This window comes from Phyllostomus discolor, chromosome 3 (genome assembly GCF_004126475.2).
Source record: "Phyllostomus discolor isolate MPI-MPIP mPhyDis1 chromosome 3, mPhyDis1.pri.v3, whole genome shotgun sequence".
NCBI classification, from domain to species: Eukaryota; Metazoa; Chordata; class Mammalia; order Chiroptera; family Phyllostomidae; genus Phyllostomus; species Phyllostomus discolor.
In genome coordinates, this window is record NC_040905.2 from 29382849 (window position 1) to 29410658 (window position 27810).

Here is a 27810-nt window from a genome sequence, read left to right on the forward strand (position 1 = left end):
CCCCCAGAACATACCTGGGTTTTGAGGAGAGAGGGAGGGAGCTGTTTTTTTGGAAACCCCTGGTGATGCTGCTGTGGCTCTGGAGCCATGTACAAAAGCAAAGGAGGAGGAGGGATTTCCCCCCACTGTATTGGAGGAAATGGACTCGACACCTGTGGGTTCCAGCCACCTCAGCACAGCATGTGGGTGACACTCACACACAGGCAGGCTTGTGGACAACACAGCAATGCTATTACACCATTTTGTCTGTAGCAGAGACACTGTTGGGGATGCAGCAGTGGTGGGGACAGTGGTGGCAGCAATGAGCCAGCCTCCTTGGGCTTGGTGGCTGGAGAGGCCTCGGGGCACACTGTCCTGGGGCAGAGGCAGAGGTACATCAAAACTGTAGGAGAGCTGTGTTTGCAAGGCGCCAGGACAGTGTCGGGCCTCCCAGAGGAAAGGCTGAAGCGTCCCTGCAAAGATCTCTAGGGCAGGCTGGGGGAAAGAGGTAGAAGCACCACTCCGTCTTACCACGATGTGACCCAGTGGCAGCTTCTAGCTCAGGGACAACATGTGCGTCCTCGGGACCCTACAACAGAGCCGTAAGGAAAGGGGAAACAGACTCCCTTGCCAAGTCCCCAGGGAGGACAGGTATAGCTCGGGGATGAAGCCAGCAGCCCAGAAAAGACTTTGGATTCTGAATAAGAACCAAAAGACCATGTACATAGTCAAGAAACTCAGATGACAAATATGTTCTCATGATCAGCATTCTCAAGAGCAATTAGAATTAGAGAATTCCATGAGCGTTTGCCTTCTGACCTTCCACACAGAGAACAAACATGTCCTGCAGCCCTAGAAGTTAATTCTGGAGTCAACACATTTATTGGTTCTTTGTATCACCAGCAGCGTTCTCAAGCTACCCCACTGGTACTTGCAGCACCAACCACGAACTATCATGACGCAAGGAGGAGGGAGCTGTCGACCTCATTGCCACCAGCGATGACTCCCCCGTGTCCAGGGGAAGCCTGGCTGGGTGCCAGTGGGCTTCTACGCTGCTTGGGATTCCAGTCTGGAAAGCATGGTGGGAGTTCATGCTCTTTAATAAAAACAATCTGTTCCTGAGGCCCAGGAGAAGTTTTAATGGTCTCTGCATCAATTTTTGTTTTTCCTGACATCTTATTACTTTTTTTCCCCCCACATAAGCGGAAATAAGAAGCTACTGAAGGTAGAGTAAGCCACACCCTCAGGAGAAGGAAACCCCCTCATATGTGAACCTGCCAGCTGCTGGCTGGAGGGACTGCACAAGGACCTGCGGAAGCCTCTCTTCTTTTCCCCCTGGGGCTCGGGGTGGCTGCTCTGCACTAAATCACATGCAGTTTGATGATGCCTGATATCCTCTTAGAGACACACACAAGTACAAACTCATTTCAACATTGACCTGCTGGGGATTTGTGACCTCCAAGGGGAGTGCTCTCCTTGACCAGCTTCTCTTAAATGGCTTTTGATACTTATCCCAAGTGTTTGAAGACAGTCCGCTTGCAGAGTTGTGAAACATTAAAATGATCATCCTTCTTCTGAATGTTCTAGGTGTGTGGTGGGCACATTGGTTAGCCTACGGGCGGGAAGGCGTAACCTTGGTAGGAGCATGCCTCTCTCCTCAACCAGAAGCCCCTCAGTGGTGCAGGACACTGGAGTCTCCCCGGGTACTGGGAGTGGCTGGTGATGAGCATGCAGAGAGCACTAGAGACTGTGGTGCCATCAGGGCATGGTGAGAGTAGGCTGCCGAGGTAGAAGTCCACTCTTTTTGAGGGTCAGCAACCGGGCTGTCTCAGAGGGGGACTGTAAACCATCAGAGACTCTACTCCAGATAGCTGCCAGAGGAGCCCTATTTGGCCAATTCATCTGGGAAGGCTGGGATATTTCCTCTCTTCCCCCCATCACTGTCTTTCTTCTCTCTCCCTTCCCTTCTTGGATGTTGCTTACTTTCCAGCACCTAGTGGCTAGCAATCTGACTGGAAGAAGGTGGACACTTAGAAGTCATGTTCATGCCATTCCACATAGAAACTAAAGGTACACTTTAGAAAAGGCCACAGCAACAAAATCGTCCTGGACGAATGAGGTGGAGAAGCATGACAGGCCCATGGGTGGGCAGAGGTTTAGTGATGAGCCCATCATTGGGGATCCTGGAGCCGGGGGTCTTCCACAGAGCTTTGTCCGGTCTCTAAGTCTCTACTACAATTTTTAAGAAGCAAGGTTATTTGAGGACCTTGGCCAAGCTGAGGCACACAGAACTGAGACTCATGCAATTCTTTGAAGAGGTCTAAGAACCGATGAAGCCCCTAAGTTGTGTGCAGCAGTTTTCACACACACTTGTCATTTGGCAGGATTTCATCTAGCTGAAGACAACATAGCTGGGTGAGGAGTGGAAGCACTGCTTTTTGCGGGCAAGGCAGATACAAAGTTCAGCACACACACAGACACACACGCACACACATCCTTCTCACTGGGAGAAGTTAGTCCCTCCATTGTTCTTCGTGTCTGGCCAGGTGCCCAAACACTGCATGCACTCAGCCCTTTTCATTTGTCAGGTCTTCCCTTTCTCTCCCTCGGGTGGCTTCCAGACCTTTTCGGTCATTTCCAGATCTCCAAATCCCGTCCCAGTCCAGTTTAGCACCAGCATGTCATATTACCCTCAATTCCGTCTCTCTCCCCTGGCAACCCCTACCTTCCTCCTCCCATTTCAGCCCCCAGGGAAAGGAAGGCTGGGGGTTAGGTCTGGTTTTGCTCACAGAGCCCTTCTCCCTAGCAGAGCCCTTTCCAATGTGTCAGGCGGGGAGAAGGAAGAGGAGAAAAGGGCTCCAGTCCTGAACCCCCAACCTGGGCCACCTACTGTGTGGTGGTTGTTGTGATCACTTACTTTCTCAACCTCTATGACCTTCACACCATAACAATTTTTATTATTGTGAACAGTTAATGCAGAAACAAACATTTGCCCAATAAAAAGATTTAAGTACATTTCACGTTTTTTTCACGTTTTTCAAGGTTTTTTCAAATTCGAAATAAGTTTCAAGGTTCTTTCCTTTGTGTTAATATTTATTATCATATATAATATAACTAGTATATTATATTATCTATACTTATTATTATATGCACAATAATTATTATTATCATGTTATTCATGGCCCTCTAGCAGACAGACATGGCCCATGATGACGGTGCAGACTGAGCTACCTGTATTTTGTCCAGGACTCCAGTGCTGTCCATCCTACTGGCCACATTCACAGTGTTGCCCCAGATGTCATACTGCGGCTTCTGAGCTCCAATGACACCAGCTATCACAGGTCCGTGGTTCATGCCTGGGACACACCAGAGCCGCGTTAACACTCACATCACAGCCACTGTCCTACACACAGAAGCTTTACAGGGCCCTCCCGACTCTTCATTGTTAAACACGCACCACTCCACAACTCTAAAGCAAAGAAAAATAATTCCTCTAATTTTACAGTCCCCAAACTATTAAAATATTTATGTCTGTATTTTCCCCCCTCTGGACTTTAATTTATGCTTATAAGTCCATTTATTGTTATTCCATAATAGCATAAAATTGGTTATGTTTAAAAAAACTAAGCATTATATGGTTGTTTTCTCTGTTGCTGTACAGTCTTAGGCAAGAGATGGTAACCACATTGTTTTCCAATAGTTTTGTGCTTAATTCTGAAACACACGCATTTGTATTTTAAAGAGCTGCACTGAGTGCACGTCCTGCACCCACTGGCTGTGTTGCTGCTGTTGGATGGGGGGGTTCCCTCCAATGTTTTACCGGAACCACCACCCCTCTATTGCATTTTCTACTCGCCATGCACTGTTCTACATGCTTTTCACACATCAACTTCTACTTCTCCCTACAGCCTGCAGGGTGGGTTCTGTTATCATCACGCTGGATGCGGAAGCAGGGGAATGGTGCCATCAGACAGGCAGGAGGTAGCAGAGTCACAGCACAAACCCAGGCAGTCGGCTTCACAGCCCCTGCACAGAAAAACTCTGCTTTTCTATCTCTGCTACAGGTTTTTCATGCAGATGGCTTCTGTCTACCTTTAGGGTTATTGTTCTTTGGTGACACCCCACCAGAAAGTTTATCAAATTACAGAGGGACCTGTTTGTGCTTCTGATTCTCAAGTCACCTTCCAAAGACAAGATGGTAGGACTGAGAGGACTGAGGGAGCTCCCCCAAAGCCTCATGTTTGGAGGCGATTCCAGGGCACCTGCTCACCTGTAGTGAGCAAAGTGACACACAGATAGTGTCCAGATAAGCTCTTGCTGCTTGGGATTTTGGCTTCGTGAAGCTGGGCTTTACAGCTCCACACCCATTGGAGAGAGGAAAATCCAACTTCTGGGGCCTAAGCCTCCCCGCAAACTGAGATTCTCCAAAAGTTGCTGGGGAAATTCATGAGTCATCTCCTGTTCAGTCCTGCTGGCCAAATGCTTGCCAAGACGTGATGATGGATTTCCTGGATTTCTGGGGTTCATGAGCATTATGCATTATAATGAATATATATTATATATATATATATGTGTGTGTGTGTATATGTATATACACATATGAGGTCTGTCCGGAAGATGTCCAACCATTGTTAGTATAATGAGAATGGTTTGCGTGACATCGATGTAACCCAGCAGCCAAGGAGAGTGGACTGGAATGCACATACATGCAATGAGCTCACTGTACTAGTCAGTAGGAGTGCCAGATGCTGTTGAGTGAGCATGTGTACTGTGTGGCCCTCGCATTCAAAATGCCTGAGCAAGTGGAGCAATAAGTCTGCATCAAATTTTGCGTTACACTTGAACATTCCTCCACAGAAACTATTTGGATGATTCAGAAGGCTGCACCTATGGGCAACTGGTGATTAGAAGCTTCATCACCCGACAGTGTGCCTGCTCATGCATCATGTCTTGTGCAAGGGTTTTTGGTGAAATATAGAATCACCCAGGTGACTCAGTCCCGCTATAGCCCAGATTTGTTACCCTGCGACTTCTGGTTTTTCCTAAACTAAAATCACATTCGAAAGGGCAGAGATTTCAGACCGTCAATGAGATTCAGGAAAGTACTACAGGGCAGCTGATGGAGACTGGGAGAACTGTATGAGGTCCCAAGGTGTCTACTTTGAAGGTAACTGGGGGGTCATTATGCTACATACAGTATTTCTTGTATCTTGTATTTTCTTCAGTAAATGTCTCTGTTTTTCATATTACATGGCTGGCTGCATACTTTCTGGGTAAATGCAAATATGTGTGTGTGTGTGTGTATGTAAGTATACATTACTTCCCCAGATAATTAGGCACCCCAGGCCACTATGAAGGTGATGGTTACTCTGAGTGCCCCCTCTAAGTTAGTAATTGCAATTATAAAAACATGCTTATTATATGAATACCCCTGAGGTCAGGGTGTGCTTTGACACCAGATGGAATATGGAGGTAGCATCTGCCATTAGGAGCTGAAGCTTCAAAAGTCCGATCCACTCTCTAGTTAGGGAGAGGCCAGGCCCTTCCCCACCCTAAATGGACCAGCTAGGATGTGTCCTTGTGCCAAGACTTCAGTTAAAACACACAGACACACAGTTGTTACAGGAGGGTGGGGAGGTGGGACACAGACATACAAATAGAGACATTGAGTCGATTGATCATTTCCCTTACGTTTCCTCCTGGATCTAGGACCGTCACCTTACAGCAGGTGCCAAATGTACTAATAATGAGGGTGTTTCTGAGACGTCTCACTTCCCACTGCTGACTGCTTAGTTATATATAATAGCTTGTTACAGATCTTAGGCAAAGCCTCCTCGTTGCAGTGGGAAGGTAGGCAGGAAACATACTACAAACAGTGTTCCATCCAGTCTTTGAAGGTTCACAGCAGGTGAGAAAGAAGTTCTCCTTTGCTTTTGTGGAGTGCTCAATAAAACTCTCGCCTCTACTTTAGACATCACGAAAACTCACTCCAGCTCTGTTGCAAGGGTCAGAGTGCCCAGCCATCAGCTACTGGCTGCTGAGTGGTGATCTCAGCCTCCTCTGCCACCAGCTTTTCTTTTGACTGGTGTGAGTCCTGCTGGGCCAGTGACTCAGGGTCGGGGGAGAGAGCCTGGGTGGATTATTGCTGGCAATGGGGTGATCTACTTATGTGCAAGTGTGTGCCCAATTTGTGGTTCCCATTAACTGACTGTTTCCGCAGCCTAACATGTACAGAAAAGAACACCAGGGGCAAATCTGGCTCTTGTTACTTGTATCATCATTTTCTGGGGGGCACTATTACTCTTCTGATGGCACTGTATGTGGAGGAAGCTGTCCCTGGGAGAGGCCAAGGGTTTGGGGAAAGGCAGACTTAAAACCCAAGGGAAAAACTGAGATTAGACTTCCTTAGAAACCTGAAAGAGCTGGCATGCAGGCCAAATGTATGATTAGTTTCTCAATAATCAGTGTGAAGCAAGCACTCAGTAAATACATACCGGAGGAGGTCCATCCCATTGCTCATAGGAATTCGGAAAACACTGCTAAGATCCAGACCAACTGCACTGCACTTTGATGTAGCACAAACGCTAGCAAATAATTGCCCCTGTTCCCCCTTGCAGTGAAGGCAATGTGATTTTGGTGCATATGTGTTTGACAATAGAGGGGTCATTCCACAGTACAATACATTCTTTCTTTTTCTTTTCTTTTTTAAGGAGGGTAACATGAAAGTTTAAGAAGCCGCTTTTCCAAGCTGTCAAAACAATAAAGAATCTCCAGGGTCAAAAACACACCATGAGTTGGACATGGTCAGCAGGGTGACATGGCTGCCCCTCTCACCTCTGCAAGTGGTGGAGCCTGGACAAAGGTCCACCGTGCGTGGAGGTGAGAAGTGCGTCCAGATGCTGACAATTAATAGGACATACAGAGAGGAGGGTCCTAATTTCTTAAGAAATGTATAAATATTTCTGGGTGGAAAAACTGAAAATATATGCAGAGCAAAGGAAGAAACAGCTATATATACCAGGATTTTTTAAATAGCTGAAATCTGTGCAAAAGAAATGAACAGCCATTCACATGGACTGTGTTTAAAAATCTAGTTTCACGTGGACTTGCTTTCGGAAGAAGCAAAATGCGTTGCCAAGAAAAACACACAACGGTCGAAGCAGCTCTTACAAATCCTGGATGGCTGGAAGTCACTGCAAACCTCACAGGGCAGCTGTGTGCTAACCTCAGGCCCGAAAACACATTGTTTCAGGATAAACAGTGGCAAAAGGCAAGTGATGGTGGGATATACTAAAAAATCAACTTAAAGTAAGAAAATAACTTTAGAAACGTTTTTAATTTTAAAGAAAGGTGGACTTTTCTCTGAAATGTGAATATGCAGTCTGAAAAGCTATAGCTATTTCAGAACCGAGGACACACGTGGCATTCTTGTAGGTTGTGACTGCAGGAGTGTGTGACTATTCTAACAACTCTAAGATGCACTTAACATTTTTAAAAAATGTTTGTACTGTTCTGAAGTCTGGATGCATCTCCTAGCTTAAGGTGGTCCTAGTATTGTAGGTAGCAGTCTATGAAATCATGAAGTGGCTTAAGTCGCTGGCTTAGCCCAGCCAGTGGCTTCCACGAGCTTCTCAGGGTGGCTAAGGCTGCGCATGTTGTGGCTGGTCCCTGGCTGGAGGGAAGGGGACAGTGGGACTGAAATCCAGCTCATGGTCCAGTTGCTAAACCTGGGTCCAATCAAAGTGGAGTTTTTTTTTAATTCTAATTAGTGCCAAAGTTCTGAGAAATTCATAACTTCCCTGAGCACCTTCCACCTGCAATCCAGTCCTGCAAGGCACATTTGTCATGGCCCTACTTCAACATGAAGATTATCAATGTTTCCTGGGAATTTGCCCGACTCCATGCCTTTTCCACCACTGAAAGCCAGGCCTCTGCACGACGTACCCACTCGCAGCTTGAAGTCATTGAAGGAGTGCTTGTTGATGGCATCCAGTTTCGCCACCAGTGCAAAAGCGAACTCCACCATGGTGCCGATGTGCATGTACTGCCTCTCGGGCTCCTGGGGAGAAAGGAACACAGGCAGATGGGGTTAGGGCTGGGCAAGCTGGGGCATATTCCCTCCAGCCACAGATCCGGGCTCCACTCAGACAGGAACACGTACACATTATGACTCCTGGTCACTGGTGAGACTTCAATTTCATCTTAAGGAAGTGTTATGTGCCCATTCATTTTTTTTGGCCACTAGGAGACCTGAAACATTAGGAGACTCTGAGTAGGGCTTGCATTGTTGTAACCCAGGCATTGCCAACAGAGGGCACCTTGGGGGAGGGGCTGGCTCCTGGTTTTCCATTTGCCCCTCACACCCGGTCATCCCCTCTTCTGCTGGGCTCTGGCACAGGGACACTGACCCGTAGGAACTGCCACTTCCTTGTCTCCTGGTTTCTGTTGGGCTGACCCGTGGGCAGGCCGGGGGAGAATAGAGGATGGGCAGAGAGAGCGTCAAGGGATTCATTCCTCCTCTTCCTCACTCCACACCTGCTACAGTCCTCCCCGGGTCTGCCAACACCACTCCCTTCTTTTGTCCTTCTCCGGGAGGGGGTGTAAGGGCCCGAAATGTGTGAAATGCCCCCACCAAACTCAGATGTTGAAGTTGCAAACCCTCAGCTCCCCAAATGTCCCTGGATTTAGAGACGGGGTCTTTAGAGGCAATTGTGAGTAAATTAGGTCACTAGTATGACGGATCCAGTAGGACAGGTGTTCTTGTAAGAAGAGGAAATCAGGACGCCAACACAGAGAAAGACCAGGTGAGCGCGCAGGGAGAAGACGGCCATCTCCAGGCCGAGGAGAGAGACCTCAGAAAAAACCAACCCCGCGACACCTCGTTCACGGACTTCTGGTCTCCAGACTGAGAAAAGAAATTTCTGTTAAGTCGCCCATTCTGTGTTACTTTGTTATGGGAGCCCAAGCAAACTAATACCAGGGGGAACAGTTTTCTGCCTCTGCTCGTCCCTGGGTGGTTTATTATCTTTTGAGGAATACAGAGCTGTCATGGGTATAAAGCTGAAAAGGGAGGAAAGTCCAAAGTTTCCCATGGGGATAGGTAGAAATTTCAGTTTCTAACTATCAATTTCTATTTACTACCTATTCAATTTCTACCTTTTAATTTCTATTTACTTTTAGTTTATGTTTATTTTTCCTGTTACTAGTTTATATTTACCACTCATTTGTAATACCTATTAATATTTACATTTAATTTTGAAGTGCATCTTTTTAAAATTTCTATTTTGGGTTACATTTGAAAAATAGATGATTAATATATGTACATAATGCATCAAGTGTTTTAATTTACATGGCCTTTAGGCTCCCACTGCCCTGGTAGTCAATGGTTGGGTGCCTGGTAAGATGCAGTCCCAACGCTGTGACAGGCTCATGGGACAGACAACCATCTCAGCCCTGAAGTCCAAGTGGCCTTTCTCTCGTCTGTCTCCTTCACGCATTTGTGCACACTCCACAAGGGAAGAGATGGTCTTCTCGAAGTCTCTGTCTGCACAACGTGATACAGTGACTGCTTCACAAGCACTCGGTACATGCTCATGGAGAGGCTACACACAGGTGGATTGTCGGGTGGCAGAGGAAATGACTGGGAGGATCAGAGAGAATTGTCAAGCTTTGGTCGGAGATCCAAGCCAGCTAACGCTCACCTGGGGAGCCTACGCCCAGGGGGGATCATTCATGTGCCCACTGAAGTGGGCGAGGGCTCCAAGAGAAGAGAAGGAAATGGGATATTATGGGGGTAGACTGGGCAGTGCCCTCAGTTGGGACAGGCATCAGCAAGGGACACTGGGAATGCTTGGGAGAAGAGCAGCAGGGACGGAACATCAGGCACTGAGGGTGTCACATCGTGACTCCTGGGATGAGTGTTCAGTCTCACGACACTCGAAGAGGAGGCACCTGGTGACCTCGGGGGAGCATTCTCTATGGGGAGGGAGACAAATCCAACTGTAAGGGTTCCAACAGGGATGAGTGAGAAGAAAACCAGGGACAATGAACATAACTTGGTTATTCAAGATGACAGGGAGATGAAGAAAACCAAGGGAACAGCTAATGAAAAAGGAAAATGACAAGAGGATTATCCATCGAGTCCACACAGTATTTTAGTAACGTGAGTGACAAGTGGGAAGATTAAGGCAGGGCTTCCCACCACGGCACTGCTGATGCTCACGAGGGACAGTTCTTTGTTACGGGGACTCTTCTGTGCCTTCTAGGATGCCGTGCAGCACCCCTGGCCTCCCCCTCCAGACACCAGTAGCAAGCACCCTTCCATTGCAACAACCACAATGTCTCTAGACGTTGCCGACTGCCCCCTGGGGGCAAAACTGCTCCCAGCTGAGACCACTGCACTAATTAAATAAATATGAACAGAGAAGTGGAACTAAATTTCTGGTTCAGAAAGATTTCTTCCTTTCTTCTCATGAATTGTCTTTTTATCTACATCTACAAAAAGACAAATGAAGTCCTACCATTGCCATAAATCTACAACTTAAAATTGTTGAAGGAAAACCAAACAATTTTTAAAAATTGGAACTCTGAAACAGACTGCCAGCTAACTTTGGTGGAAATGCAAAATCATTTCTTAAGAACAGTTTTCCATCAGGGCTTGCTAATATTTCTTCTCTTATGACTTACAAGAAGATGATTTGGAGGTTTATTCAGTGAACTGGAAAACATCTTGCTCCTTTAATGAAGGACAAACTGTTAAATCAACTGGCACAATCCTGTGCAGCAGAAATCACCAGCATCCTAGCAAGAAGAACCTATTGGCCTCTGGAGAGATGGTTTGCTTTGTCTCGGACCAAGGCCTAGCCGAACAGCCTCACCCCCCGGTAAATTATTGCCCCATCTGTTTTCCTGCAGCGGGACCTACAGTGGAGGTTTGATGTGACCTCAGTAATAAATGCAGAGATTGGGTTCCAGGAGTGAGGTTTAAATCCAATGTCAATAACTCATTTGGGCTTAGTAAGCTCTAGAAAAAATTATGCTCAGTCTCTGGAAGAGCCAGTTCATTTCAAAAAGTCCCTATAATTGAGCTTTTGATAAATATTTGATGGCAGTATGAAGCTGCTCTTTCTCCCACGATCCAAATAATTTGTTAAATACCTCCAAATATTTGATGAATTTCAGGCACAGAGTGAGACAACACGTTTGTTTTTGTGGAACACATTTCGTGAGCTGCTTTGGAAGTCGCACCAGCAAGGAAAACTGCTGAAGGTAAATACACGTGTACTGAGATTATTTTATGATTCAAGGGACTCCTTCTAAAAACCGAGGTAATATAGTAGGATAAAATTAACATGTGCCTCCTCTCCCGTCCTCTCTCCTCTTTCCTTCCCCCCTTCTCTCCTTCTTCCATCCCTTGACTGTTCACTGAGCACCGCTAGGATGGCGTCTGTCTGACTTGAAAGATCCAGAACTTCTGTCTGAGGAGCATGCAGTTCTCCGCCTGGGGCTCCTGGGGGCGATCTGATCTGACCTCGCAGTTCTCCCAGGGGGGCTGATGACCACAGTGCAGCACCAACACCAGCCCCACCTGGTGGGGCACCTGCGATTCAGGCACCTGTCAGAGAACAGGACCAGACTCACAGCCTCGCAGTGTCTATTACAATCCAGAGGCACAGAACAACACTATGGAAAACAGCCCTATCGCCACACCATCATGGATGCCTCTAGATTCGTTCAACCTGAACTACATTGTACTCGCACTGTGCCCCACCAGACTTCACTCTACAGAGAACGTCTTTTCTTAAAATACACATTATGGGATGTAATAGCAAACATCTTCAGCCCCAATGTTTTAAACCTTTTTCCACAAGGAAGTTACTGAGCACCTGGCTCACTACAGACCCAGCATCATTGCCATGAGGGCCTCTGTCACCCCTTGGGTCAGGGCCCAGTACAGCATCCACCTCCAGCCTGACTTGGCCTGGTTTTCAAGTCTACTAATGAATGGGTGGTTTGGTCTCACCTTATGAACACTGCAGCACTGTGACTGTGCTGCCTGCTGGACGTTTCAGAAGACTTAATAGCAACAGTGGATGCATACATGTGTGTTGTATTGTATGCACGGAGGTAGGTATGCATGCATGTGTGCAGGTATGCATTTGATCCCCACCATGACACCCCTGAAGGAGTTTCTATCTTCATCCCGTTGTGCAGATGGGAAAGGAAAACCCAGGGAGGTCAATGACTCCTGTAAGGGGCACAACCAGGCTTTGCAGCCTGACAACTTGACTCCAGGGTCCTCAGTCGAAACAACTTTGCCTCCCTCCCTGGGGAAGCATCTAGAATGTGGGCAGGCCTTTCTGTCTGTGTTTTATGTGGCATTCTCATTTTTCCCATCTTATCTTTCCTTTCACTTTAGTAATTTCAAAATAGTTTTGCATTGCTTTCTTTTTTGTAAGCTTCGTGAGGGAGATTTAAATGAAATATGCAGAAACATCTAGACAACAGGTAGGCAGTTTTTCTGGGTATTCTTGCTGGTGAATGGTGACAGGTGGGTTGGGCGATGGGTCTAACAGGCCCTCAGCTGATGGAGAACTGGAGTTTTGTCGGCTGGAGTTTTGTCCTCCATCGAGGATTGTCGGCTGATGGCTCTAGAACTAGCCTCCACTCATGCAGATGACTGAAATTCTACTTGATGTCCCAGTGCAAACTCAAACCTGTATATCTGAAACTTATATTATTTAATTTCCCACAAGACAGCTTTTATCCTTGACTCCTCTACTTACATTAAGGGTGCCCTTAATTTCAAATCCCTGAATTGGAAACCTGAGATTCAGAGGGCCTGGCCTTCCTTTTTGTCCCTTCCCTCCCAGTCTCCAGATTCCCCTCCCACAGACACATCTCTCCCATTCACCTCTCCTTTATTTTCCTAGGAGCACTGTTTATATTCTGACCACTCCTTGTCTGAAAGTTGGAAATGCAATAAGTAATTGCCAGCACTTTTGAGTCACACAAAGCTGGGCTCAGCTCCAGGTTCTGCAGTCACTAGCTGTGTGGCCTTGGCTGAGTCACTGAACTTCTCTGGGCCTCACTTTCCTCATCTGTGAAACTACCTATATCATAATCTTATCGTGAAGATGAAGCAAATTATTATAGGCAACACGTTCAGCCTGTATCCTTGGGGCTCAGGATTTATTTAGTCTCCTCCGTGGTAGTTTACAAAAGTACATCACTCTGCTTGCCACGAACAGCATCGGTCAGGATGAAACTGTCTTATGTGCTGGGTTAATGCTCTTCTGCCTTCCCCCTATGGAGCACCTTACGCAGATATGCGGCTTTGACAATGACTCTAGGGTATGACATTTTAAGTGTCTTTGAGATTCTCAGTAGCAAAGAGTAGTGGTTCATTTTCTTTCAGTTTGCAGTTCCTTATTAGTAGCTTGAAAGTAGGAAGGAACTTTTCTCTATTTGTGACACACCACAATAGCTTTGCATTTGTACAAAAATATGCAGCATTGGGATACTACTTTTCATTTCAGCAGAAACCAAAACTGTTTCCTACTTTGTGTAGTAAAGGGAACTGTGATTATTAGTTTCAGTGTTTTAGCTACTACGAAACTGGAAGCAAAATAGATCAGAATGGCTCCTCGCTTTGTCCATGGCCAACTTGGCAGAGTCTGTCCAGTGTGGTTTGAATGGTGGTGTCCCCCCATGTTCACAAGTGGAAGCCGTCCCAGTGTGAGGATGGTGTTAGGAGGTGGGGCCTTTGGGAGGTGATTAGGTCGTGGGAGTGGAGCCCTCACCCGTGGGGTTAGTCTCCTTATCAGAAGAGACTGGAGGGAGCTTGCTTCCCCTCTCTCTCTGCTTTCCACTACGTGAGGACACAGCAAGAAGGCGGCTGCCTGCAAACCAGGAAGACAGTCCTCACCTGACACCAGGTCTGCTGGTGCCTTGGTCTTGGTATTCCCAGCCTCCAGAACTACGAGAAAGAACTGTTTTTTGTGTGTGACTGAGTCTAAAATATTTTTGTTATCGCAGCCTGAGCAGACTGAGGCACCTCTAGTGTTCCCATACACACTCAGCACTGGAACTGCTGTTTGCACAGGTGGCTTCCCCAGAAGCAACACGGTTACAGAGGGGCAGTCATCAGCAAGTACCTGGAGTTTGCCACGACGGGGAAAGAAAATGCCTGCTGGATGACCTGCCAGCTCAGTCAGGTCCCACGCAGCTGGCCAGGCAGCTTCTAATGTGGGTAGAGACGGAGCTGTTAAGCTGAGCCAGTGAATGTGAATGGAAAATGTTTATTGCTTATTACTTTGCAATAGTTCAGTTTTGTTGATACACGGGGTAAGGGATTATAGGAGTGCCATGGGTGGGTCACACGGAGCCTGGGATCAGAGCCGGGAGATGGAGGGAACAGAATAATGGAAAAAAGCTGGCACACCAGGCATGGTGTTGTCTTATGGGGAGAACGCAGCAAGAACCAGGTGGGGTGGGAGGTAGTGCTTTGTAACCACCCTCACTTGGAGCCCTGGCCGGCTGTCAAATGTGTTTGGATACAGTTAATAAATAAAATAAACTAATAAGTGCATCTATAAGTAATTTAAAAATAAAAGTTTTTAAAATAAAATAAATAACTAAATAATTTAAAAAGACTGCAGTAATAAAAATGCTTTAAAAATTTAACAGGCAGCAAGGCTCATACCTGGACAAGAATAAAAACTCTCTGCTGCTACCTTTTGCTTCTTCCCTCCTTTATCTTGCTGGCACCACAAGTTATTTTCTTCCAAAGTGTCACTGGCAATGGTCATCGCTCTATTTGAAATTCTGAATAAAAGCTAGAGGTTTGGCTTATTATATAGCAGTAATATAATCAAAGCATGGGTTTGAAAGAAAGTTTTCACCTCTGTACAGTACTTTGTTTTGGTTTACTTAAGTTCTTAGTGAAATTTGTTTGGGAAAGCTCACAACCATTTACATAATTCCTAAGAACAGAGGTAATCCACACATTTGATTAGGGCATGGAGGATGGACTTCCTCTACAACAGGGCCAGCAAAGGAGATGAGGTTCCAGAGTGGCCAGTAGGTGAAGTTCCAGAGTGCGATAGCAGGAAGGAGGCAACAGGGAGAGGTGAAGAGTGTGGTAAAATGAGGAGAACATGTCAAGTCTGTGGAGCAGCTCTTTCTATGCCCTAGTTGATGACCACTGTCATCAGGAATGAAGATCAGGCTAAAAATCTATCAATTTTCAGAAGCTGAAGATGACTGTTCTAAAATGATGTGTCCATTTTCTAAAACATAGTCTTCAAGTCAAGAAAAACATACTTGTAAGAACAAGTGTGCTGTCATGGCCTGAAGTCTAAAGGCCATGGCACGGATCAAACAGGGGCTGCACGTGTGGGGCTTGGAGGAGAGTGAAGTCCTGACAGTAGAGCCAAGAGATGAAGGAGACACAGGGTCCCCATTTCCCCCACCGCGGAGCACATCCCAGAACATCTGTTGACCAGGTGTACGTTCACGGCAGCATGAGAGCGGGCCTAGAATGCGAGCCCATTCTCAATGTAACATTTACTTCTTGACAAAGAAAAACAGCAATCAGTTGTTACACATCAGGCACCCAACATTTGGTTATATTGTCTTTAAGCTTAAAATTAAAACACATGGTTTCATTCAAAAAACACAAGCGAAGCAAAACAAAGGCAGGCATAGAAGCCGAGCTCCGACCGGGCGCTGAGAGGCTCCTGTGCCTTGATTCTCCCCGTGGACGTGTGTGCTACCACCACAAGGAAAAACGCAGAGGCGTCACCAATAAAAGGGGAATGTCAAAAGGCTTTTATCCAGATAACTCTGCCTGTTTGGGGATTTAAGGTAAACACATTAATCCTTGAGAAACCCAATGTATTTTGCAAATTAAATGTCTTTTGCCCAATGAAATATTTGGCTAAACAATAAACAGAAGGTTTTTCATTTATAAAAAATTAAGTTGAATATTTTTATAACTAGAGAAACAAGTAGGTGTGTTACAAAATGCAAAAGCGACTTTAATTTCTTATAAAAATAACTAATTCCCTGTTAATATTTGTCAAGCGTGTTATTTCTTACTTTTAGAAGACTTTCACTGAACTTCAAATTTTTTCTAGGATGACCTTACCAAGATTCTAATTCAGTGCTCAAAATGAAAATAGCTCATACTGAGTAAAACTCCATGCATGGACATGATAACATATCACGTTTCACTTATGTCCAAAACCACTTATCCCTGGTCTATCGGAGGGACAGTGGTATCAACACGAGAAATAGTGTACAAATCACAACTGTATTATTACTGCCATTAGCATTTTTATTACCACTCTGTCCATGGAGTTTATTGAGCATTTTGCATATTAATGTAGTCTTCCTAACAGCCTTATGAAGCGGATGTGACCCTCATTTTATATATAAGAACAGTGAAGTTCAGAAAGCTTAGGTGTTATAGTAAGTAACGAGCAGTCTCACTTGAAAGTTAGCCTCTTTCCACTCTGCCATGAAGGTGAACAGTTATGACCACTGGAAAGAAGCCAGGAATCATCAGCTCAAGGGTAGCTAAGAGGGCAAGGGCTGACGAGGGCAGAAGGTGCGGGGCAGCTGTGAAAGGACAGCTTTGCGAAGGTGAGGAGGCGGCAGTGAGTGAGTGGTGTAGACACAAACTTGTGGGTGCAGATGCGAAGGTGGCGGGGCGGGGCTGGTGAAGAACAGGAGGAGCTGACGCGGCCTGAGCTCCAGACTCTCAGAGCTGAGCCCACACCGGAGTGCCCAGGTCTGCAGGCCCTCTTTGTCACTGCTTGTTCTCTATGTGACCTCGGGTAAGTAAGTGACTGCCTTGTTGTGCCTCAGTTTCTCCACCTGTGAAATGGATGGGGGGAAAAGGGTCTCCTAGACTTATTAAAAGTAAAGCTTCAGGAAGCATTTAGTAAGTGTTCAAAAATGTCAGGGGTAAAAACAAGGAGAGAAGTTTGAATTGGTAGTAATAGGTCCGTAAAGCAGAGTGAAGGAAGTGAAATATTGTTCTTGTAGTAGGACCTGGGCAGGCATTCACTCAATCATTCAGGAAACGAACAGGTGTAATCCCTATGCCCAAGGCCCCCTGCTGGGGATTTTGGGGAACTTCGTGTAAAACATGGCACCTGCTGCAATCTGGATGGTGAATGAAAAGCACACACATCTATACGAAAGCTGAAAATGATCAATGCAGCACCTGGGAGGAGGAAATAAGATCTAGACACCAAGCTCCTCAGGTTAGGGTGTAGGAAAGGCTTCTGGGAATTTGGAGCCATGGCACCGCTGATGGGTGAGATCTGAAAGCAGGATGTGTTCCCTGCATAGCAGAGTCACCAGGGGAACCTAGTGGAAAAGGGGGTACCTAGCCCCACCCTCCGAGTCACAACAGGTTTGGGGATTTCCCGGAAACCACGCAGAACAACTGACCCAGGTGATTCTGATGGCGATGGTGGGTGCACCCCACTTGGAAAGGGCACTGAGCGAACTCGGCGTGGGTGGGCACAGAAGCACCGTGCATGTCTGAGGGCTGGTGTAGGGAGAGAGAGGGTGGGATGGGCAGATGGTTGGGGGCTGGAGCCAGATGGCTGGCCCTGTTTTGGGAGTGGGGAGGAGAAGAAGAAAATGAGGGTGGTGGGGGAAAGCTGCATGTGCATGGAAAGCGAGTGTGATAGCCAAGCCTGGCTCCAGGGTCAGGATGGCAGAGGATGGTTTTGGCAGGGGTCAAATATGCAAAGGGGAAAGGCTGAGTCTCAGGTGAGATCCCTGATGGAAAGGAGGTGTCTGAGAAAGAACAGGGACCATGTCCCAAAGAGTGGGACCACAGGCAGGGGTCAGCCAAGTGAAAACCCCAGAAGCTGAGAAGAGGACATCTGGGCAAAGGCAATGGCCAGCTCCCTCAGAGGCCACAGACAGGACCTGGAGAGTGAGTGCTCGGAGGCAGAGAGTGCCAGGAAGACAGGACACATTAGCTCGGGGAGGGCAGTGAAGGATGGGCCAGGCCCTCGTGCTGAAGGCTGAATGGGTCTTCACATGGTGGCACCTTTGAGGATCTCTGCTTGCAGGCCCTGCCAAGGGGCGGTAAGTGGCTTTCAGAGAGCTAGGGTGTGGAGTGAGGGTGGTCAGGTCGAGGGCCCTACCTGGCCCACCACGGGGTATCAGCTGGAGAGACCTCTGAATGAGGCCTGGAATTAGGGTGAGGAGAGTGAGGCGCCTGCTTTGGGCATAAAACTTAAGGGGGCACCAAGAAGCTCATCAACCATGAGAAATAATTCCTGATGCAATGTTTTTAAAAATCAAAATGAATGCACAAAAGTCCAGAATGAACTAAAAAGTACTGAAATTTTAAATGAAGACAGACAAGGATATGGACTGACTCGGCCATCCCAAATCATGTCTTGAGGCCCTAACACTCTCCCCCTAAGATCTCTCTCTCTCTCCCTGCCATGTGAGGACAGAGGAAAAGAGCTCTCACCATGAACCCTGCCGTGCAGCACCTCGATTGGGTTTATTTTATTGCTTGTTTCTTTTACTTTTCCTTATTACTCAAGTAATGCATACCTATTGAAAATAATACTCTGGCATATTTGCCAATGATCCATCGGACAAGGCTTTAACCTCCAAAATATATGAAGAATTCATATGACTCAACACCAGGAAGGCAAACAATCCAATTAAAAAATGGACAATGGACCTCAACAGACATTTCTCCAAGGAGGACATACAGAGGGCCCAGAGACATGTGAAAGGATGCTCAGCATCACTATCCATCAGAGAGATGCAAGTTAAAACCACAATGAGATACCACTTCACACCTTCCAAAATGGCTATCATTAATAAATCAACCAACAGCAAGTGCTAATGAGGATGTGGAGAAAATGGGAACCGAGTGCACTGTTGGTGGGATTGCAGACTGGTGCGGCCACTGTGGAAAACAACATGGAATTTACTCAAAAAACTAAAAATGGATCTGCCTTTTGACTCAGTGATTCCACTTTTGGGGACATATCCAAAAAAACCTGAAACACCAACTCAAAAAAATAAATGCATCTCTATGTTCATAGCAGCGTTATTTACAATAGCCAAGATTTGGAAACAGCTTAAGTGCCCACCAGTAGATGAGGGGATAAAAAAGCTGTGGTATGTTTACACAATGGAATATTATGTGGCAGTAAAAAAGGGAAGGAGTTCTTACCTTTGCAACTGTATGCGCAAAACTGGAGATTATTATGCTAAGTGAAATGAGCCAGGCAATGACAAATACCATAAGATCTCAGTTATAAGAGGGATCTAATGAGCAAAATAAACTGAAGAGCAAAACAGAATTAGAGGCACAAAAACAAGGAACAGACCGACAGCTGTAAGAGGGGAGGAAGGAGGTTGGGACTGACTGAGAGAAGGTGAAGGGATTAGAAAAAGAACATATATGCACCAACCACCGACATGAACCAGGGTGTGGGCACTGAGTGTGGGAAAGGGGAGCTGGGGGAGGGGCACAAAGGGGGAAAAACTTGGACAACTGTAATAGCATAAACAATAAAAAGTTTTAAAACAGAATCTGAAAGCAAACACGTGAGGAGGAGATAAAACAGAATACATATCACCTCATTCACCTGGAAAAATGCTAGTGTTAATCTTCACTTGGACATCGTGTTCTGTACCCATGAACAAGAGAAATAAAAAGAGGACCCTGTCCCGATGTTCCTGGGGGAGGGAGCCCTGCTTTAGCACATGGCTGTCCCTCCCTCACTCCATCCGTGGTATGTGGGGGTGGGAGAGGAAGCTGAGCATAAGGGGCTCAGCCCTTCCGGGGGCCTCCCCCTGCCTTCAGCAAGCTGTGCTCTGGCAAGGTCTGGTCCTCTGTGCTGACCCCCCCCGCCTCTGTCCCACAGCAACCCTGCGCTGGGGCCCCTCAGGGAGCCCACTGCCCTGTGGGGAGAAGGGGTCTTCTTTATGGACCCACAAGTTACATAAAGGTATCTGCACACACACAGAAGCAAAACACAACATAATGGAAAGCCCCCTCAAAAATCCTAGGTGATTGAAGACACTCAATTTAGTTCAAATTGTCTTTTCGACCAAATTTCTATTTGGTCAGCTTGGTTTTTGATAGCATGTTTTTAGCCAAAGGATCAGGAATCATCCTGTAGTGAGCCACCTCTACACAAACAGCTCTAAAAGTGAATGTTTTGCGTATTTATCTGGTCCCAAGCAGCCAGTGGATTGGTTGGATTTTTCTTTCTCTGTCCACCAGAGAAAGTTCGGTGAAGGCTCTGAAATTCTCATGTTCTCTTGGAAGCCCTTAACCACCGAGATTTAGGTGTGCACACAAAACAGTCTGTGGACATTGCACGACTGTTTGGTCCCATGGACGACTTGTGGGGGGAGCTGAGGTGCACGTGTGCCCTTGTGCGGCCCGCAGGCCCGTACCTGGGCATGCTCCTGGCTGGGCACGGCGCTCAGGCCCGTCGCGGCCATGTACGTGCTGCCGATGGTCTTGATCTTCTCAACCCCACTGAATTTTGGCTTGGACAGCAGCTGCGAGGCAATGACAATCATTTAGTTATTCCGGCAACTTTCACCTGGTGTGCCACAAGGATTTTTACAATGTGCAGTGCCTGACTATTTAGTCAGGGGCACTGACCTCTTTTCCCTTAGATTCCCTTGTCAAATAAAAAAATGACAACACCCAATACAGAGCTGGCTGTCTGGTGTGAATGAATCAAAATTATACCTATTTTTGGTCAGGTCAGCAAAAAATATGTTTTATACTGTGCCACAGAATTTTAGTAATTAGTTTATGTGTGCCACAAGATGAAAAAAGTTGCAAATTACTCAGTTACTCAGTTGAGTGCTGACCCAAGGTCAAGCACTTTCTAGAGATGTTCTCAAATTCTAGTTCACAGTCATGGTAACATGAGATTTTTCACCCACTGCTTATTTATCCTCCGACCTTGGGCTTTTCTGGGAAAGAGCACTTTATGAATTCCACAAAGAACATATGCCTGGAAGGAAATGCAGTATAATGATTCACTTCCAATTACCATGAATTACCTTTCAAAATGTGCTAGTGAAGGTGAAGGACCCTGGATACATTAAAATGCACATGAGAGTGGTTTCAAGTAAGGGGGCAAGTGAAGGAAACTCTAGAAGGCTGTATCTGCCCTGGAGGGCAAAGGGGTCAATCAAAGGCCGGGGCACCTTCCTGAGCCTGCCTTGGTACTCCTGTTTCAGAGGAGTTTCCTTTAAGATTACATATCAGAGAATTTAAGAGAGGGGAGCAACCCCCCACACCACAAGTCCAAGAGCCAGCCCACTCTGGAAGGGCACACTGCCAATTCACCCACTGGTACCGGGAACATCTATTTCACTGAGGGGCAGCTGGAGGAAATGTGCCACCGTTTTTCACTACGAACCCAGTATAACAGTGGAAAGCTCTATTGCCATTACTTTCCCATGAGTCTTGAGTCAACCTCATGGTGATGATGATGGTAACAGAGAAATGTATAGGTTCCACAAGACCTTTAGAAGTTGGCCTGAAACCGTCATATTACATAATTTCATTGCTATATTTCAAAGTTCCATGAATCATGATAAACTGGTGTTCACGAATGTCAATTTTTCTATATTTTGCTTCAGATTTACAAGAATAGTGTGGCAGCAACATTCTTAAAACCAGAAGTGTGTTTGTCCTTATCAGAAAACAAAACATATTATTCTTTACATAGGCAAGACATTGAAAAATGACATCCATTTTAAATTCAAAATACATATTTTGTCCCTTCTAAAATATATTATCCCAGGTCTTTCAATACTGGTCTTCCAACAACAAAGCATGTCATCCATGCACAGGTCAGCCTGACATCTGACCGAGACCTTGGAATACATACAGACAGGCAGGCCAGTAATCTACTATGACAAATAGATTCATTGCATTTTTTATATAAAAATGGATGGGCAAGTATTTTCCTTGGAGCTCCAGCCTTTCAAGAAAATTAATGAGCACACTGGGTAGGAAATTTATCGAACAGATTTTGGTCGTGGTTCCTAGCAATCATACCATCTCACAAGTAAAATACATTTGTCTCTGCAAAATTTTCAGGAACCTAAATAGAGTCAAAGGCTTTAACTCCAACCACAAAATATCACACCAAAGGGCAAATCTTAAGACAGAGCAAGATGAGCAACTTTAAGTGCCCTGGCCATGGGAATGCCCAGTGTGGGCCTGGGGTTGGCCTTGCCCTTCGAGGGTTACCCTCAAGCACCTACGTCATCAAAGTCGGCGATGATCTCGTTCAGGAGCCGCAGGCACTCCAAGCCCTCCTTGTTGACGTCTGACTCTGTGTAGAATTCCTTGAAATCCGGAATGGAGGCAAACATGACGCAGACACAGTCATAGGACTGGTGGTATAACTCCTGCCCAGGAGAAAAGGAAGAGCTCAGCACCACGCTCCTAACGCCGGTGTTTCTTTCCACTAGGGTTGGTAAGGAAGCCAGCCAGTGCCTCAGACCATCTGTCCCACCCCAATGCCAGGCCCATTCCAGACACTGGCCATTGATCGCCGGTGAAGGCTTTTAATAAGCCAGATGCAGGCTCAGAACCCTCAACCTGCTGCCACTCCCAGCTATTATGAGATGCCCTTTCAGTTAAACTCTCTGGTATCTCCACCTTAGGTCTCTCTTACAAGAGACCACAGACTTCTGACTTAGGAAAAAAGCATTCTTTAAGCAACTGAAGGGAAACAAAATGATCTCTCAAACCATTACACTGTCCTACAATGACTGACTCGTCACAGCTTCATTCTTTGGATTGAGATCTCTATGCACTTCCCTTTTCAGTGTCTCCTGAAAGGAGCAGATGAAACTCAGCAAGTTACTTCTTAGTTACATAGAAGGAACCAGGGAAGCAACTCAGGCTATGCATCATATTGCATTAGACACCAACAATTTTTAATGTAGATGGCTGTTTGTTTTTAAATAGAAAGAGGCTCATAGTTCTTTGTTCTTGGACACTAATACAATACAATGTCTCATAAACATAATTTCAAGGTTTTTCATAATTTTCCCAACATACAGTTAAAACTCAGTCAAAGTTTCAGAAAGGAATGGTTTTTATGTGGGCATGGGGCTAATCCTAGAAGTGAGGATTTGCCTTCTCCCTGGTGCTGACTCATCAGGGCACTCAGATGGCCCAACAAAGACAAGATGGCCAGGTGCCATGGGTGGTGCAATGCACAATGGGCAATGCTCCCCCACCCCCAGGCAACATGAGGCCAGTTCTGAAAGCAAGATGACCACCCTCTGAATGAGGAAAGAATGCCAGCAGCTGGTGCTTCTTGGGTGCCTGGCAGGGCGAGGAAATCCACTCTGCATGAATGCTGTCAGCCAGCTGTGTCCTCTGGGGCACCCAGATGAATCCCTTGGCGGAGAGTGAGAACTTCAACATTATAGTAACTCCAACGTGGCCTCTCAGAAGACCCTTTCTTCCCCCACTGAGGTCTCACAACAAACACATCAGGGCAGTGGTGACCCATACAAGGTCACAACTACTTCCTTGAAAAACTAGATTCATGTCATCTTGCTGTTCTCAGGACAACCAACTCGTAATGCCGTCTACTACTCAAAATACATGAACGACAGAACCAACGTGTCCCTTTTCTTCTCTGCTCTCACCGTGGCTGACCTGGCTCACTGGGCAGACCTGCACTTTCTCGCTCTGCCAATTGCTTTTGTGAACGTTCGTATCCTGGAAAGACAACCCATGCTTATGTGATTACCAAGCTTTAGGTTCCAGCAATGCTGACTAAGCCAAGGAGTGTCGGTAACAGGGGACAGATAACCTTCTAGGAGCCTGTTCTAGTTAAAAACACCAGTTTTATAAAAATAGCATAAATTCCACGGACTTTCCTGCTCTTAAGGAAAACCAGTCCATCTAGAAAGGCAGAAGGCTGGGCCTTCGCACTAACCCACTGAACCTCGTCCATTCCCTGGGGTGGGGTCTGAGCATGTGCATCTTTTCAAAAGCTCCACAGATTATCCAGCTGTGCAGCTTTGATTATGAACCACGGGCTAAGTGAGGAACTGGAAGGTCAGGGTTGTTGGGTGAGCCACCAAGCCTCCCAGCTGGCTGCGCTAGTCTCTGCAGTCCTGGTCCGGAACTCTGCAGACTGTGAGTGCTGCCAGGGGTGGGGCTGCAAACGCTCACCCACTCCCTTTGACAGATCAGTCACTTGAAATATTCAGGGAAACACCAAGGGTGAGCAGGAATTATTGGCCCCTGGTTCCTAATTCTGGATTTTCCTAGTACTGTACTTGGGAACCAGGGGAAATTCACAAATGGAAAGATTCACAAAATCTCTGGAGTCAGTGAGACTCACAGAGCTAAGAACCATACCCTAAATTCATGAGAGGTTCCGTCTGGTCTCTGGGGAGTTGGGCCAGGGGCCAGAGAGCATCACAAGCTGGTCGGTCAATAGCCTGAACTTGTCTTGTATTTCCAGAGGATCTGGGGGTGGGATTAGGCAGATTGGTAGTCTTTAAGGAAATTTTGGATTTCAGGGTCTAGAATGGATCACCCCTGTCCATCACACAGCTGCCAAAAAGTGTCACTGAGCTTTTGAATTGAGCTTAGATGTCATTTTAACATTTACTCACCTGCAATCATTCTGCTCAAGTGATAGAAAAATAAACACAAAGCCAAATATGTCTCTGTGCCTACTTCCCCTTTCAATTTATTGAGTGGGATTAATTCTTCCTGAACCCTGGATGAAAAGTTGGGTAACATGAATCCTCTTGTCAATAATTAAAGCGCCCAGCCTAGTGAGTCATCAAAACTCAGAACCTGGTTGAGTGTGCAGCTGTCCTTTGCCCGGGGTAAGCCTGTTGCCGTGGGGCATCTGCAGGTTGGGGAAAAGGACATGGTGGCTCCTATCCTCTCTCTCTGCTTCTCATGCTTCTACTTTGACCCTCCAACTCACTAGCCAGGCTTCCCATGCCATCCAGGGGAGGGGAATGTGAGGGAAACGTCTGTTGGAGGGAAGTTTTCCATAAACTGCATCATGCTCCCTGGGTATGAGAGCCTGGTGGACATTTTCATGGGTTATTTGAAGACTTCCGATCACCTGTCCAATCACCGAATATCCTTCCCAAGGTTTCCTTGATGTGGGCGACACATTCTCTCCTGCCTGTTCCTACTTTCTCTGCCCTGGGCTCTCTGGCTGTTGTTCTGAACTTCTCTGTTGGGGTGCCTTTACCCTTCCAGGCAGCTTTTTCCAACAGCATCTAAATGACCCTGCACCAGCTGAATTTCTCTTGCATGGTCCCTGGCAACACGCAGCACCCTCTGCTCTTTAAAGCCCTGATGGTCCCAGTACATCCCCACCTGCAGCGCCCCGCTCTCCTGTTCCCACACTTTAAGCAGCCCCTGCCCTCTGCACTTCCCACCTGTCAGGAACCTGCCTGTCATCTGTGTCCTCCTGTGGAGTGGCTTCCCCAGGACAACTCAAGACTCAAGTGGTAGGGTTACACATCCCAAGCTGAGAAATTCCGGTCGTTCACGAGGCTACAAGTGAAGGGGGGATGCCCCACTGTTCTTCAAGTGCACGGACTTGTCCGTGCATCTGCCTCAAATCCCTCCTCCAACCTCTTTGCTCCCAGTTGATTCCTATGAAGGGTCAAGAGTCATGTAACTCTCACATGTGTAAATTCTGCACACTGTTCCGCACTCCCCTTGGAATAGGGGAGCTACTGTCTGTTGTGCCACAGACAAAGTACACACACGATCATGCACGTGTGTGCGTACACACACACACACACACACACACACACACCGTCCCAAGGGCCTGCTGCAGCTTCATACCAGGTGTTAGGGGCACAGAGATGGACAGCATATGCTCTGCCCTAAAGGAGCTTAGGGTCCAGTTGGAGAGAGAGCAAATAAAGTGAACACAAACAAGAAGCGTAATTAGTGCTGTTTGTGCCCAGATGTGGAGAGGCTGGGAGCTTCTCACCTAAGCAGCAGGGAGCTTGGAATGTCCTAGAAAATGTTCAGAACTTCCACGCAGGTCTCCTAACTCCCAGACCATGCTCTCCTACTGACGGGCTGTAGACCCATGTGCTGCCGGTTAGCACCTGCTGTCCCAGTTGTCAGCTAATGACTCATTTACCCTTGGGAGTCAAGTGATTAGGAAGCACAAAAACAACCTGGTGAGATTCCAGCCTGCCTCTATCAGGGACGTGGGTGAGTGTCTGCCCCGTGGTGGTTGGGAGGGGGCACAGTGCCGAGAAGGGAGGTACTGTTCTGTGTGCAAGCTGCATTCCCCCATGTCCTCGGTAGCATCCGTGTCTTCTTCTGATCAAGTGTCAGCTCTTCTAGAATGAGGCTGCCTGGCTCAAAATCACACACAGTCCTTTCTACCCGGGGACTTGGCAAAAGGTCCACTGGGTGACAAAATGAGCTCCTTTCAACCAGTGATGAAAGCTAGCTTTGACATCTGTTCAAGGGCCTCTCAGAAACATTATTTGTGACAACACAGCAGTCTGAAGAGCAGGCTTTGTAAACCAGCAGGCTCCGTCTGGGTGCACACCACTCTGTGCCTGAGCCTGAGGGGTCTGCAGGCCTGCATCTGGCCAGGACACAGCTGGTGAACAAGCCTGCACAAATTTTAGGTAAGACACAGGCTGTCCCCCACGTCCTGCAAACCTGGAGGCTTGGAAGCAAGCGGCAGCTCTCTGCCCACATGCTGGAGCACAGGCATAGTGCACAGTTTCTCTCCGAAATAAAAAGCTTTTCAGAATTGTTATTGAGATTAAATCATTCTTTACTCCTTATTTCAGGAGGGAAGATCATTCCTTCTGTACATCCACGTGATAGGTAGGAGAATCAAAGTGACACTCCAGGAAGCTCTTTGGTAACGTGTGGGTCCTGGTCTAGGTCGCATGTTCCCAAGGAGAGCTGCAGAAAGCCACGGGGCCGCAGTCCTCTCCCACAGGAGTGAAAGCCATGCTCCTGTCCACGTTCTAAAATCCCGGGGTCTCTGCACGAAGAGGTGGTGAGTGCTCAGCCCACCCCACAGAGACGGCGCAGGATAAGGGGACCAAGTGATGATATTGGGCTTCCTTCTCCACTCTACTCAGGCCCAGAAGGGCTGGGGGAAGAAGACGTCCTTGAAAGCTATTGATAAATTCCAGGGCAGGGCGGTGGGGTGGGGTGGAGGGGGGAGGGCAGTGATTCTGAAGTTTTGCGTTAAGTCTGGCCTATTTGCTTAAAAGATGATGAAAACTGAGTGTTTACTGCATTACAGCCAGACCCTGCTCTAAGAGCTTTGCATAAACTACTGCTTTAAAAATTAATCACAGCCTCTAAGAGAATGAACCCTGAGGTTCCACAGCTAGAAGTACCAGGCTGGGGGCAAGAGCTTTGCTGCCAGCCACCAAACGGGCACAGCAGGTAGAGGAAAGCTGGCCTGCAGCCCGGGAAGGGCACATTCAGCTGGTGCCTCGGGCATCCTTCACCTGCAGAAGCCCTGCTCTTGGGTGTAGGGACCTCTCTTGGTCCCCAGCATTGGCCATGCTCTGCCATCCCTGGTTTGGGTCTGGAATTTGGTGGAAATAATCCTGCTTGAACAATAATGAGAACTTCCCCCAGGGAGCTTGAGGGAGAGTGAGAGAACTGGCACAGGATGTACCCATTAGGCCCTGACACTGGAGGGATGCCAGCAACCTTGACCATGTATCTACACTGTTCAATAACACAGACACCATTACCATTTAGCTGCAGAAGTCCAGACACTGTTAGCC

The 27810-nt window shown here is 47.0% G+C and overlaps 1 protein-coding gene across 1 annotated transcript in view; it reads right to left on the reverse strand.

Annotated features, from left to right (window-relative positions):
- Positions 1-27810, reverse strand: part of ADCY2 (adenylate cyclase 2) — a 356581-nt gene that overhangs the window by 1913 nt on the left and 326858 nt on the right. The window contains exons 21-24 of the mRNA XM_028526056.2: positions 22282-22428; positions 20443-20550; positions 7924-8038; positions 3211-3335 (exon numbers count right to left, since the gene is read on the reverse strand). Coding sequence (XP_028381857.1) covers positions 3211-3335; positions 7924-8038; positions 20443-20550; positions 22282-22428 — 495 coding nt within the window. The remainder of the gene's footprint in view (positions 1-3210; positions 3336-7923; positions 8039-20442; positions 20551-22281; positions 22429-27810) is intronic.